We start from the raw sequence: 15,526 nt of genomic DNA, 5'->3' as shown, positions 1-15,526 counted from the left end.
CTATCTATCTATCTATCTATCTATCTATCTATCTATCTATCTCTCTCTCTGTCTGTCTGTCTGTCTGTCTGTCTGTCTGTCTGTCATCTATAGGTGTACTATCTATAGGTGTACTAAGTAAGTGACAAGCAATTGAGAAACATGCTGACATGTGACTGTGTCTGTCAGTAATGATGTAGAACAATATATAATTCTGTTTTAGTTTTTTTTAATATCAATAAGTTAGAAGCTGAGACATTTTCTCTTGTTTTCATATAAATTTATTTCAGCGTATTTATCAAGCAAGGAGGGCCGTGTATCATTTAGAAAAAATATTACCTGCAATATAGAAGTATTAGAATGCTTGCAGCTCCAGTGATTAAATCACAATGAGAAACTACCACTTTTGTCCATTCTTTCTGACTAGAAGGACAGCAACTCCAGCACACTTGACACATTAGTTACAATAAAATAAGATTAGTTAGTTAAGATTAGTTACAATAAAATGACAGTTAAATATGAAATACATAAGGCTAAAAGAAGCATATACAATCTTTTGTTGTCATGACTTCTGTGAAGAATAATATATACATATATATATACATGATCTATATACAAGATATATTAGAGTTTTTAAATTTTTCAGATCAGAGAAATGGAGTAAGCAGGAACAAATAAACAATGGATTACTGTAGTATGGTCATGCTAACCAGCCTTATGAAATTTCCTTACTGCTCTTTTCTGCTAATCAGTTTGAAAGATATCCTGTAGGTGTAGGGTTGCCTTAAAAAATTAAATAAGGGATACTTTTTTGCCCCGCATTGTCTTCCACCCTACCCACATTATATGTTTATTTTTGCCTTTTATTGTTTGTTTGAATTGATTTTGTAATCATTCAAACTGAACCTGAATTTAAATAGATTAATTTTTCTTAATAGGAGACTTTTTCTTTTTTTAAAGAAAGTCTGCAACCTATATTGTTACCTCAGATTTCTAAACAGTAGCTCAAGTATAGTACTATCAGTAAAAAGTAGATAATATTTAATGCTTCATAATTAGAAAACTATTTTCCTTCACTGAGAGTTTTGAAGATTCTAGATTGTTTAGTTTAAAGAAATGTGAGTTCTTCTGTAGATTTCATAGGTATTAACCATGTCAATTCATTTCATTGAATTTACTTTTTTAACTTTTACCTTATCACGACTATCATGTCCATATTTCCTTTATAATTAAGTTCAAGGACTTTTTTTGTTAAATTAGTTTTAGTAGCTTATTCATCTGTGGTGTGATATTATCAAAGAGCTGCTGTCAATATTCTCACACTGTATACAGATGCATTTCTATTTTGTGCAAAAAAGACTAACTAAAATACTTTTAAAACCTCACATATGTCATTAAGGTTGAGAATAAACAGTTTTGGTTCCATTACTCACCAAATGGAAACAGCACAAGCAATGTATATTAATTTGCCTTCTAATTGAATAGCTCTTCATCCACTCCAGAACTGCATAATGCCCTAATTTCCTGAAGAAGGCATCTGGATTTATTGCACAAACTTTTTTTGTAGATCAACAACCAGACCATTGGCATTTTTTTTTTTTAAGAGCTGACAATCTGCCAAAGTTGTTATCCCTGTACTGGCCAGTGTTGAAAAGTTCTTTAAAGCTCTTTAAGACCCTTAAAATCTCCAGGTTTCTTCCTCCCAGCTATCCGATCATACAAAAAGAAAAAGAAAAAAAATTGAGGGATTTGCTACAGCTGGATGAACTGAAGCAATCAAATAAGGCAATAATGTTATCTAGTGCCTCCTAGTGCCCTTTAGGACAGAAAATAGCATTTTTTCAAATAGCAATTTTTTCAAGCTAAAAATCTTGACTAAACTAGTGAAACTCAGCTAAAATAAACTTCTATGTACACAAAGAAAAAAAATAATATAAAAAATGAATGAAAACTATAAACAATATAAAAATAAATGGTGATAATTAATCAATTACAAAATTATTCAAAGGTACTAAACTGAAAATATTGTATACCAATCAACACCAGTTTGGTGTGTGTGACTGTACAGATGAGTTACAATATCATGTCAGTGCCATGTCATGTCATAGTAATCATGTCAATGTGATTTTTTTTGCTTATAATAAAAAAAAGCTAAATGCTAGATTAGATTTTAATTGAACTCTGCTTTTAAACACTGACAGTTTTAAACTGGCTGTAAAGTATGTAAGTATATATATATATATATATATATTATATTATATTATATATATATATATATATATATATATATATATATATATATATATATATATATATTATATTATATATAAACTTTTTTAAAGCAACTCAACAAATAATTGCCAGAGACTTTTAAAATGGGAATTTTAGGAGGGAACACATTTTTCGGAAATATCATTGTTTCCTGACCCAGGATGATAACTGTTTCTCATCTGATCAGACTCTATAGAGCATTATTCTTCTCATCTCTGTTCATGGCAAGTCTTAAAAGGTAGGAGGTCAGTGCATAAACCTTTGATATGGTAAATTAATAGTAAAAGTTATGTAACTGTTTTTCAGCTCAAGAGACTTGATCAAAGAACTTTATTCAACATTTAGTCATTTATGTATTTACGCTAAGACACTGATGGTGGCAAGCTAAATTGTAGCCACAGATCACCTTGGGGCACTGGCAGAAGTAGGGCTTCTGTACACTGTCACCACTGGGTCCTCTGACCCCCATCAATATAGAAATAGGTTAGCAATCAGTGGTACCCTTTTCCTTTTTTTGTATATACTTTTTTATCATAGGATTTTCAAACCTCATCTGAAATGAAAACCAAATCTAAATGCCACTCTGCAACAATGCATCTCCCAGGAGTACCGCCTACACATAATGTTTGCTCATTGGTCCGTTTGTGACGGATGACACTTCAGAAAGGGGGTTGCAAAGCTGTTATGGCACATTAAAATCCTACAGTCTGGACAGTAGACAAAAGAACCTGGTGATAATATAAAGAAAACCAAGACAAAAAGCACTGATTGTTCAGTGTTTAATGGTCTTCTTCTAAGAGGTGTGAAGGAGCGACCCCCTCCCTCAACTGAAGCAGTAATTGAGTCTTCACCTGAACCTCAAACCTAAAATATACATGTAAAATCTGCCCCAGAAAGCAGTTTTAGGTTTGATGAATGGCTTGACGGGTGGAAAGGAATTACATCCTTCTTCTATATATTTGGCATTTTGGTCTTCAGTAAATGCTCCACGTATTAATTTAAGCCTAACATGTTAGAAGTGTTTGTCTATTGTCTGGCTTATTTTAGAAAAACAATTAGATGTGCACCAATTCAGTTTTACACATACTATTAAGTTTGCATGAGTTTTAAGCACCACAAAGTTTTTGAAAATTAGGGCATAAATGTTTGTTATGTTTGTATTTCTAAATAATTAATATGGTTACTGTGTATATTTATTACCAGCCTGCTGGCCTCATGGTAAACGTTACAGAGGAAATTTCAATCGAAATTTGAACTGGATTATTTTGGACTAATGTATCTACATTACAAACTGTTAATTTAATCTGTTTTAAATTATATAAGTCACTTCTATAAACCAATAAATTAAAACAACAAAATATAACTTTGATGCAAAAAAAAAACACCTTCTGGACTAACAAATGTATTTTACATATAGTGAGCAGCTAATTAAAGCTCACATGTGATTGTGTTTTTTTCTGCTTGTGTCTAAGGATGACACTTTTTGACGGATGTCAATCACCATGTATAAACAATTAGGACATTCTGTCTGAATTACTTGAGCTTTCTTCATGAGTTGTATCAGAACTTCACATACAGAGTTATTAACAGAATATGTTGGGCAAGCATGGCAACACTTCTTTGACCGCTTGGTTGCTAATGACAGACACCATGGATGGGTTGATGAGAGAAAAAGGACACATACACATGCTGTCACTTAGATTCACGCTACAGCAGCTCAGAACATGTGGCTCCTTGCCAATGTCTCAACAGTCGTTATACCCTCCCTAAATGACATTTAAAGTGTGAAGCAATGGTTGTCCTTGTGGCTCAGTCACCCAAGGCCAAGCCCCAGCTATGAGCACTGAACCCTGAGCCAAGTTCTACAGCAAGGCCACAAACCCTGAAGCAAAATCTCCTGCCTTCGATGTTGTAGTTCAGCTCTCTGTGCAGAAAGTGACCTTGAATACTTGCTCTAAGAGTGATCTAACATGGGCCTTTTCTTTTCATGACTGCCTCATTGTTTGCACCTATCTTTTTCAGTTGTCTCATGTGTCTATTTGTTATGAAAAGTCATAAGGTTAATCAGACTTTACCATTATGCTGTTCTTTATTTTAGTATGGGAATAAACCTTTTTTAAGACTACTCAATATCTGAAGTGCAGGATTTTTTATTCACAGTAAATTAGGGTGAAATCTGTCGATATTGTTGGACTGAACAAACTTTTTGTGAATTTGCACAATATAAATAAACTGAAATGAAGTAATGTATTTGATTTTCTTCGAATGTATTTTATTCTATAACCACTTTAATGAATTGACTCCGCAGAAGCTATACATTTCCATGCATTCTTTATTGTCATTATAATATAATTGAACTTTATTGATCTCACATTGGTGGTGTATTTAACCCATCCCCTTGAGGAGCAGTGGGCCTCCATTTTGCAACATTCTCTGAACACAAACGCACTGCGAATGGCTTAAAATTTTTTGAAAACACCCAAAAAACAAAAATTTTTTTTTTACTTCTATTGCTTTTGTTAGTACTATGTTATCTCAAAGAGCCATAACAAACATTAACACCTGCTTTTGTTACTCTGTTTGCAGTCTATACGAGAAGTGACGGGCTATGTGCTGGTGGCTCTAAACCAGTTCGACTACCTGCCTTTGGAGAACTTGAGGATCATTCGAGGAACCAAACTTTATGAGGATCGCTACTCACTTGCAATCTTTCTGAATTACAGACGAGATGGAAACTTCGGGCTTCGACAGTTGGGTCTTAAAAACCTTACAGGCAAGTGGATGTGCTGATGTGGTTGGAAATATTCTTGTGACATTTTTTATGATGGATTTAATAGTTTTGGTCTGTCATCGAAAAGCTTTTGTAAGGGTCAGTTAAACAGTCAGGTCATTTATTAAATGTCTTTAGTTTTTACCATTCTAAAATGGTGTCCTCACAAATCGGCCTAAAAAGTTGATCAGACAGCTGCAGCTGATTTAGAATACAGTTGTTCACTTCCTCACTAAAATTAAGAAAATAAAGCACATCACTCTAGTTTTAGGGTCCATTAACTGGTTCCCTTTATGTCAGATAATATACAGACCTGTCATCAGTGTATCAACTGTCCAGACCTCTCAGGCCTTCAGGCTCAAGTCTACCCTCTAAAACATGTCCACCAACTAAAACAAAAATGGAGAAGAAGCTTTTGGTTTGTATGCTCTGCTAATCTGGGACAAACAAGGTGCCTTAACTGTAAAAGTGATAAAGCCCTAAGTTGTTTTAAATTAACAATAAAAAACCATTGACTATGTTATCTAAACATTAATAATTTAAGTATGCAGTTTTTTTTTATTCTCTTATCAGAATGTTATCCATATTTATGCCACATACAGCTGTTGTTAGTGATCATAGCAGTACCACTAGAGTTTTATGGCAGCTTGGCATAGTTGGAGAACACAACTATTGCATCTTAAAAAAAGGGATATCTGAGTGTAGTTCCCTTTAAACCTTTATATGTACAGAACAATAAAGATCTAATAAAAAAATTAAGATTAAATTTAACATTTCTAAAATTGACATATCACAGATTGTCAATTTATATATTTTTAAGAAATTATATCCATTAACAGATGTGTTGTTTTGAACTAGCCAAACAATCATCAATAACCAAGTACCGATACAAAATAATGGAAAGAAAGCATTAAATGATTAACAAGATGCTACAATAATGCATTCACATATGTGTGTCTTTGTGAACCTAACCAGTAGGACTTTTCTTTTTAATTCAATACCACCAACTGCTGACACATATTCATTTTGCAATTAATTCCAGGCTGTTTATTTTGAGTTAAATGACTCCTTACCCCCGAGTTACTTTTTTTCGCTTATCAACTGTGTAGTATATATTTTACAGTGCTGTCTACATGTTCTAGCACATTTGTTATTATCCTGGTTTTGTGTCAAAAGCTGTATGACTCTCTCTTCTAGAAGGGTTTACTGAATCTGATTTTTGTTATTGGCTTTATCAGGGATGTGACATAAATGATATATGTGAGTGGAAGTAAGGAACAACTTGCATTTCTCTTTAAGAATACACTATGCTGTTGCCTTATAAGGTGGTTTTCTAAGTAGGGAGGTATGAGGTTCTTTGTGCTGTTTTAAGAACAACAGATCTTATGCTGCTAGGCTAATCTCTCACCGTAAGGGTATTATAAAACTAGCTTCCTGCCCAAACAACATGAAGAGCTTTTTCACCACAAGACTAAGAGTGGTGTTCAACAGAGACCAACAATAGTAATACAAGATCGAAGTTATGATACTTTATTCTGAATGTGTAAGAATATATATATACACTATATTGCCAAAAGTATTTGCTCACCTGCCTTGACTCACATATGAGCNTTTTTAAAGCAACTCAACAAATAATTGCCAGAGACTTTTAAAATGGGAATTTTAGGAGGGAACACATTTTTCGGAAATATCATTGTTTCCTGACCCAGGATGATAACTGTTTCTCATCTGATCAGACTCTATAGAGCATTATTCTTCTCATCTCTGTTCATGGCAAGTCTTAAAAGGTAGGAGGTCAGTGCATAAACCTTTGATATGGTAAATTAATAGTAAAAGTTATGTAACTGTTTTTCAGCTCAAGAGACTTGATCAAAGAACTTTATTCAACATTTAGTCATTTATGTATTTACGCTAAGACACTGATGGTGGCAAGCTAAATTGTAGCCACAGATCACCTTGGGGCACTGGCAGAAGTAGGGCTTCTGTACACTGTCACCACTGGGTCCTCTGACCCCCATCAATATAGAAATAGGTTAGCAATCAGTGGTACCCTTTTCCTTTTTTTGTATATACTTTTTTATCATAGGATTTTCAAACCTCATCTGAAATGAAAACCAAATCTAAATGCCACTCTGCAACAATGCATCTCCCAGGAGTACCGCCTACACATAATGTTTGCTCATTGGTCCGTTTGTGACGGATGACACTTCAGAAAGGGGGTTGCAAAGCTGTTATGGCACATTAAAATCCTACAGTCTGGACAGTAGACAAAAGAACCTGGTGATAATATAAAGAAAACCAAGACAAAAAGCACTGATTGTTCAGTGTTTAATGGTCTTCTTCTAAGAGGTGTGAAGGAGCGACCCCCTCCCTCAACTGAAGCAGTAATTGAGTCTTCACCTGAACCTCAAACCTAAAATATACATGTAAAATCTGCCCCAGAAAGCAGTTTTAGGTTTGATGAATGGCTTGACGGGTGGAAAGGAATTACATCCTTCTTCTATATATTTGGCATTTTGGTCTTCAGTAAATGCTCCACGTATTAATTTAAGCCTAACATGTTAGAAGTGTTTGTCTATTGTCTGGCTTATTTTAGAAAAACAATTAGATGTGCACCAATTCAGTTTTACACATACTATTAAGTTTGCATGAGTTTTAAGCACCACAAAGTTTTTGAAAATTAGGGCATAAATGTTTGTTATGTTTGTATTTCTAAATAATTAATATGGTTACTGTGTATATTTATTACCAGCCTGCTGGCCTCATGGTAAACGTTACAGAGGAAATTTCAATCGAAATTTGAACTGGATTATTTTGGACTAATGTATCTACATTACAAACTGTTAATTTAATCTGTTTTAAATTATATAAGTCACTTCTATAAACCAATAAATTAAAACAACAAAATATAACTTTGATGCAAAAAAAAAACACCTTCTGGACTAACAAATGTATTTTACATATAGTGAGCAGCTAATTAAAGCTCACATGTGATTGTGTTTTTTTCTGCTTGTGTCTAAGGATGACACTTTTTGACGGATGTCAATCACCATGTATAAACAATTAGGACATTCTGTCTGAATTACTTGAGCTTTCTTCATGAGTTGTATCAGAACTTCACATACAGAGTTATTAACAGAATATGTTGGGCAAGCATGGCAACACTTCTTTGACCGCTTGGTTGCTAATGACAGACACCATGGATGGGTTGATGAGAGAAAAAGGACACATACACATGCTGTCACTTAGATTCACGCTACAGCAGCTCAGAACATGTGGCTCCTTGCCAATGTCTCAACAGTCGTTATACCCTCCCTAAATGACATTTAAAGTGTGAAGCAATGGTTGTCCTTGTGGCTCAGTCACCCAAGGCCAAGCCCCAGCTATGAGCACTGAACCCTGAGCCAAGTTCTACAGCAAGGCCACAAACCCTGAAGCAAAATCTCCTGCCTTCGATGTTGTAGTTCAGCTCTCTGTGCAGAAAGTGACCTTGAATACTTGCTCTAAGAGTGATCTAACATGGGCCTTTTCTTTTCATGACTGCCTCATTGTTTGCACCTATCTTTTTCAGTTGTCTCATGTGTCTATTTGTTATGAAAAGTCATAAGGTTAATCAGACTTTACCATTATGCTGTTCTTTATTTTAGTATGGGAATAAACCTTTTTTAAGACTACTCAATATCTGAAGTGCAGGAATTTTTATTCACAGTAAATCAGGGTGAAATCTGTCGATATTGTTGGACTGAACAAACTTTTTGTGAATTTGCACAATATAAATAAACTGAAATGAAGTAATGTATTTGATTTTCTTCGAATGTATTTTATTCTATAACCACTTTAATGAATTGACTCCGCAGAAGCTATACATTTCCATGCATTCTTTATTGTCATTATAATATAATTGAACTTTATTGATCTCACATTGGTGGTGTATTTAACCCATCCCCTTGAGGAGCAGTGGGCCTCCATTTTGCAACATTCTCTGAACACAAACGCACTGCGAATGGCTTAAAATTTTTTGAAAACACCCAAAAAACAAAAATTTTTTTTTTACTTCTATTGCTTTTGTTAGTACTATGTTATCTCAAAGAGCCATAACAAACATTAACACCTGCTTTTGTTACTCTGTTTGCAGTCTATACGAGAAGTGACGGGCTATGTGCTGGTGGCTCTAAACCAGTTCGACTACCTGCCTTTGGAGAACTTGAGGATCATTCGAGGAACCAAACTTTATGAGGATCGCTACTCACTTGCAATCTTTCTGAATTACAGACGAGATGGAAACTTCGGGCTTCGACAGTTGGGTCTTAAAAACCTTACAGGCAAGTGGATGTGCTGATGTGGTTGGAAATATTCTTGTGACATTTTTTATGATGGATTTAATAGTTTTGGTCTGTCATCGAAAAGCTTTTGTAAGGGTCAGTTAAACAGTCAGGTCATTTATTAAATGTCTTTAGTTTTTACCATTCTAAAATGGTGTCCTCACAAATCGGCCTAAAAAGTTGATCAGACAGCTGCAGCTGATTTAGAATACAGTTGTTCACTTCCTCACTAAAATTAAGAAAATAAAGCACATCACTCTAGTTTTAGGGTCCATTAACTGGTTCCCTTTATGTCAGATAATATACAGACCTGTCATCAGTGTATCAACTGTCCAGACCTCTCAGGCCTTCAGGCTCAAGTCTACCCTCTAAAACATGTCCACCAACTAAAACAAAAATGGAGAAGAAGCTTTTGGTTTGTATGCTCTGCTAATCTGGGACAAACAAGGTGCCTTAACTGTAAAAGTGATAAAGCCCTAAGTTGTTTTAAATTAACAATAAAAAACCATTGACTATGTTATCTAAACATTAATAATTTAAGTATGCAGTTTTTTTTTATTCTCTTATCAGAATGTTATCCATATTTATGCCACATACAGCTGTTGTGTAAGAATATATATATATATATATATATATATATATATATATATATATATATGCATCTTCCTATTTTAAGTCCTATATTTCTAATAAATTGTTGTCCATGTTATCTTTTTTTATTTGACTTCCCAAAGTCAAAGGAAACTACAGTCGAATCACTCTTTATGGGCAATAACAGTATTGGCTTCTGTGTCACAGTCCAATGCTGTAACTTTTCTTGCATTTTGAACCATTCTTAGTGAATAGCATTTGTCTGTCAAAAACAGCATCTTATTGCAAAGCCAACTATTTTCATTTGAGTGCCAAGTTGAAGCCAGTGCTATGGGAGTCAGGGCTGGACTCTGTGAGAAGAGGTTGTTTGATCTACCATTCATGGCCTAAAGCCATTAAGAGCGGAGGAAGTACAAAAGCATTGGTCTGCAACTGCTCTACTTCATCAATCTGTGTCTTAGTCAAGAAATGGTGAATAGCAAAAAAAGCAAAAAAGTTTTGAGAGAAGGTTTTTTTTTTATTTCTGTTAAACCTCATTACCATGACCAAGACTCATAATATTACAGTAAATGGTGACAATGCGAATTCAAAAGAAGTCCAGTAAGTCTGCACCTTAGAAAATGTGTAATATCAGAATTACAGTTTCAGTTTTGCAATCTTTTTTTGAATAAAGACCCAATATCATGCCTGTGCAATCTCTCTTTATCTTTATTTGGATGAATAACACCCCAATAAAATGTGGTTAAACCTTTCTACCTCCCCAAACATTATGGTCAAGTATTGCTAAAATGGGGTGTTTTGATGTCAGGCTTTGCTGATCAGAGTGGTTTCCAAATCCTAAGGAGATCTAAAGTCTTTGAATCCTGGTCCAACTCATGTCACGAAATTTAACATTCAAACATCACAAGCATGCCATTGCAGCTTAAAACATGAGCAGCTGTTGACTATACATTCAAACTATTATTACCAAGTGAAATTGAATATAGGACCAGGTTTCTCAATTAATGAAGCAGTTGTTGCTTTTACTTTGAAGGTCCATAATTTACATACTTAATACCTGTTAAACCTAATATTAAAATGTCCACATTCCTTCAAGAATGTGAGTTTGATAGTATTTTAAAGCCTTTCTGCTGAACATGAACTCAAAATAATTAATGGAAACAACACAAAGGCCTTGTCATAAATTTGTATCTGAAAACTTTGCCTGAAAGGTACAAAACCATAAGTAAATGATGCATTAAAAAAAGTGTGTAAATTTAACAGTTGGATATACAAAATTTAGAAATTCTTTAATAAACATAATAGGAAAGGTTTTACTCCAGAGGTGTCTCTAATTATGTTTGATCAACACCCCTCACCCTTGGGTCTTTTTCATGAAAATGCAATCTTTCACAAGTCCATCTGATAATCTGTTAAAGAAGTGTCAATATACACCTGTGGTGAGTTTTTTCATTATTTTGTGGTTTAAGGTATGGCCCCTATGGGGCCATAGTTCAGGAACACAAAATCCAAAATATGACATGACAGCAAAACCCACAACACAGCAATAAAAGCTACAACTGAGCTCAAACTCACACACTTATAGTGTTTGAATCTAGTGAATCTATGTTTTTGCCACTGTCACACACTAGTTTACCTTCAACACTATGGATTGAGGAACCTTTGTGCTGCTGAATGTGTGTAATTTCAGGAATTTCTTCAGCCTTACAAATAACAAAAAATCTTTCTTCTGTGTAAATTTAATTATTTCAAAGTTTCAAAGAAAGAAGTTAAAGAAACACCAACATCTGACATGGTATTTACCAAAAAGGAAATCATTGTTCTGTCCTTTCCATTAGAGAGTAAAAAAAACAACAGGATCATAAATAACATCATCAAAACCCTCAGGCTTTCTCAGGTTGTTCTACATACTCCTGAGGGAAATATACATTTTCAAAATCTCCAAAAAGCGAGCTCAAAAGGTAAAGCTGTTTAAATTAGTGAAGCACATGACACATATCACTAGCTCCATAGTAAAAAAAGAATAATTAAAAAATTTAGTAAAAAAAGAACATTTGTGCAAGATTGTTGTTGGTTTCTTATTTAATATGTGTAACTAACTAACTACTTAATAAAATAAATCTAAGTGTATTGTAGTACATCAGACCTTTTCTTTCCTCTGAGTGCTTTAGTGAGCTGAGGGCTAGACGTTACAATTATTACAAGGCCTTTGATGTCGTGGTCACATTACTCTATTGCTCCCCTAGCTATAGCTCCCAGGAGAAGTGTTAAATGATCAGCATCATCTATAAGCAACATATAAAAGAAGATCAAACTTATTAAGACCATAAGAGGGTAACGGGGAGAAGAAACTGAAAAAGGCCCCTTCAGCTGTTCAACCCTATATTTGTACTTGGGTAGAAATTGCCTTTGGATGAAATCAATTTGTCGGAACAATATTGTAGCATTCCACTTATTGATTTTTTTCGGGTGCACTCTGCTCACTGTCAATGGACTTTCTGGGTTTAAGGGGAGTGGAGAATGGGATGAAGGGAGGTCTTTGGCTGAGCAGGGATAGGACTCCCTCTGATGCACCTTTCAATCAAGCTTAGCTAAGTTATCCTCATGAATATGAAATATAAGTCACAGCAAAGCTTGGAAAAGTTTAAGGATTGTGTTTGTGTGCAAAGGGGTGTATAGAATAATAAATATAAAATACCCTCTTCTCAAGTGTGGGGAGTTTAGCTGTTTGTTTGACATTACTTTCTCAAACCCAAAGAAACTTTTGACAAAAAAGTATTTTATAGTGGTTTATCTTACTTTTCTTCTTAAAAGTATTTAATCTGATTATGACCTCTCAAGTTAGAATTGTCCATCCATCCATGCATCCATCCATCAGGCTCACACAGGGGCCAGTTGCTATCTCCAGCATTCTACGGACAAAAGGCAGGGTACATCCTATACAGGTTGCCAACCCACTGCAGGACAGCACAATCATATATTTCCCCAAATTATGTTGGAATTTTATGTAACAGTCCAAAATACCATATAACTATGAGGAAAAAGAGGTATAAGCATTTCTTACTTTTACCAAATAATAAAGAAAACTGGGATATGTATGTTAATTCAGCAACCCTGATTCTTAACTATTGGTACCACCTTTTTCGGTAGTTATGTTTATCCCTTTTTGTGGAATTAATCTTTTTTTTTTTTTTTTTTTATCTGTAGTCCAATTTTTTTCCCCTGTGAAATTATTTTTTGCTGGTCATATTTGGTAATGGGATTTCTGACCAGCACTTTTAAAGTGCTGCCATAAGTTTCTTATTAGTATTATTAACCTGGACTTTGACTTAAGGATTCAAGAAAGTTAAGACAAGATAGATGTGTTTTTGACTCAACCAGGCATCTTAAAGTCCAACACTGCGGGGCACTGTCCTTTAACTTTTTACTTATCTCTATGATAATTGAACTGAATTTAATACCTAAATAATTTAAGTTACAGGTAACTTCATTAAGTTACAGGTTCTTTCAATGACAAGCTACCTTCTCCCTGCAGGGGAAAGCACTCCAACAGAATAATTATGCCACTATAGTGTCTCACTGAGTACAGCAAATGGTGTGGATACGGTGATGTGTGGAGTTACTCTACTCTTCTCACCAGTTTTTGATTTCATGACCATATGATTATTTTGGTATTCCTAATGACTTCTGTTGAACACAAATTCCCCTTTGATATTGTCCTATATAGGACTGATTTATGCAATTGATGACATACGGGTGTTCTGCTGATTTATCATCCAAACTGAGCTGTGGGCTTGTACAGCTCCTTCAAAGATGTTGAATGCTCTTCTTGCTTGATTTGTCATTTTAAGTCGGTTGCTGTATCCTGGAAGTTTTACAGATGTATCACACCTACTTAAAATGCCTTTGCAACTTTATTCCTGATTTATTGTGTATTTTTTTGTTTTGTTTAATTAACCATTTTATTTATACATTTTATCTAGCAATCCACAAAATGTTATAATACTAAGATTAATGCCCTTTTTTGTTTGTCGGTATCGAAAGAACAGTGGTGATAACATATATTCTAAAGTTTTAAATCTTCATCTTTAAAAAATGATTGAAATTCATGCATATTCTTACCTCTCTTCCCAGTTATTCACTACACTGTCACTGCTTGTCACATAAAATCTCAATAAAAAATTACTAAAGCCTGTGGTGATAATTTGATGTGAACAAAATGCACCATACATTTTTTCTTGTACCTCTCCTTTGTCTGAGTAAGTGAGACGGAGGTTAAACAGTTCTTCCTGCTGACATTTGAAACAGTTTTCATCTTTATTTTGATGCATGCTGATCCACATTGTTGTCTTTTATGCTCAGGCATACATGTGTAGCTCTTCTGTCTGTATTTATAAGAACCTTGCACAGCCCCTGTGCTTTCACATTGTAATTTCAGCTTTGCAAAATATTAACAGCCACAATTAGGAGCGCAACACAGACAAGCCTTCTGATTTTACATATTTTATTGCTAATTCCACGCCACCATTTCCCAATGGTGCGCTGCGTCTATTTTTTTTTCACATTTGTTTAGTGTTGTTGATTCTTTTTTTTTTCTTCGAACTACACCACGCCTGCACCATGTGTGTCTAAAATGAAGCATCCAATCTGAGGCCCCATCTGCTGAATGATCTTCTCTCATTGCTTCCATGTACACAAGCCTGAGTTTTATGCCAAGGCGTTATCCACTTCTTCATAGCCCATCTGCTCTCCCTTTAACTCTTCTATTTTTGTCTGTTTTCCATCTCTTTATCCCTTTCTCTTTCCACCATATTTTGGATAGATATCTTAATTGTTGTCATTCATTGGCTTTTCCATACACAAGTAATGTCATGTTTGCATGGCTCTTTACCATACAAAACCCTTCCTTATAGTAAATGTTTCCGCACTCTTCAAGTACCTTTGCGATTGTTGTATCATATGGTGAATTTTCTAGTTTACTACTGTGTGGCAACAGTACAATAAGGAGTCATAGAAAGTACTTGTCAGGTTGCAAGGTGAAAGTTATGATTTAACTTGGTGTGTTTCCCCCAGACTAGGGATTGCATAATGAGGGGGCATACAATTGGTGCCTCCCTCTGACCCCTATATCTTTTTTTTTTATCAACTAACTACTAAGAAATTAGAGAGCAATTCTGACAGAGGAGGCAAGTCAGATTGGTTTGGTGCATGTCACCAGCATTCAGTTGAGCTTCTTGCCTGGCAGCCCACAGACCTCAGGTCTCCTTCAATTGTGTGTCTAATTGATTACTTCCCATGCAATTACTCCCGTGTCACACTCAATATTTCACTGCTCCAGGAAGGGGGCATGTGGGAGTTCTTTTTTGAAGGACAAGATTCATGCTGTCACATTTGTGAGGCCCTAATGTGGGTAGTGAGGAGGGACATGTTAAACTGAAGTATTGCAACAGACATCAAGAGTACTTCTTCTTAATTGATTGTCATATAACACCACTTCTTGATACAATGAATGAATTAACTGACTTAAAGCCAATATGACACCGCATGATGGAAAAAAAAAAGGATCTTTACGTGACATGCAAAAATCTTTTGA

The 15,526-nt window shown here is 34.8% G+C and overlaps 1 protein-coding gene across 1 annotated transcript in view; it reads left to right on the top strand.

Annotated features, from left to right (window-relative positions):
- erbb4 (erb-b2 receptor tyrosine kinase 4) overlaps nucleotides 1-15,526 on the top strand; it is a 367,864-nt gene that overhangs the window by 217,532 nt on the left and 134,806 nt on the right. The window contains exon 3 of the mRNA XM_015379960.1: nucleotides 4,837-5,023. Within this exon, the coding sequence (XP_015235446.1) occupies nucleotides 4,837-5,023 (187 nt within the window). The remainder of the gene's footprint in view (nucleotides 1-4,836; nucleotides 5,024-15,526) is intronic.

Source organism: Cyprinodon variegatus, unplaced genomic scaffold, assembly GCF_000732505.1.
Source record: "Cyprinodon variegatus isolate N-32 unplaced genomic scaffold, C_variegatus-1.0 Scaffold204, whole genome shotgun sequence".
Taxonomy (NCBI): Eukaryota; Metazoa; Chordata; class Actinopteri; order Cyprinodontiformes; family Cyprinodontidae; genus Cyprinodon; species Cyprinodon variegatus.
This window is presented reverse-complemented; position numbering and strand designations above follow the sequence as displayed.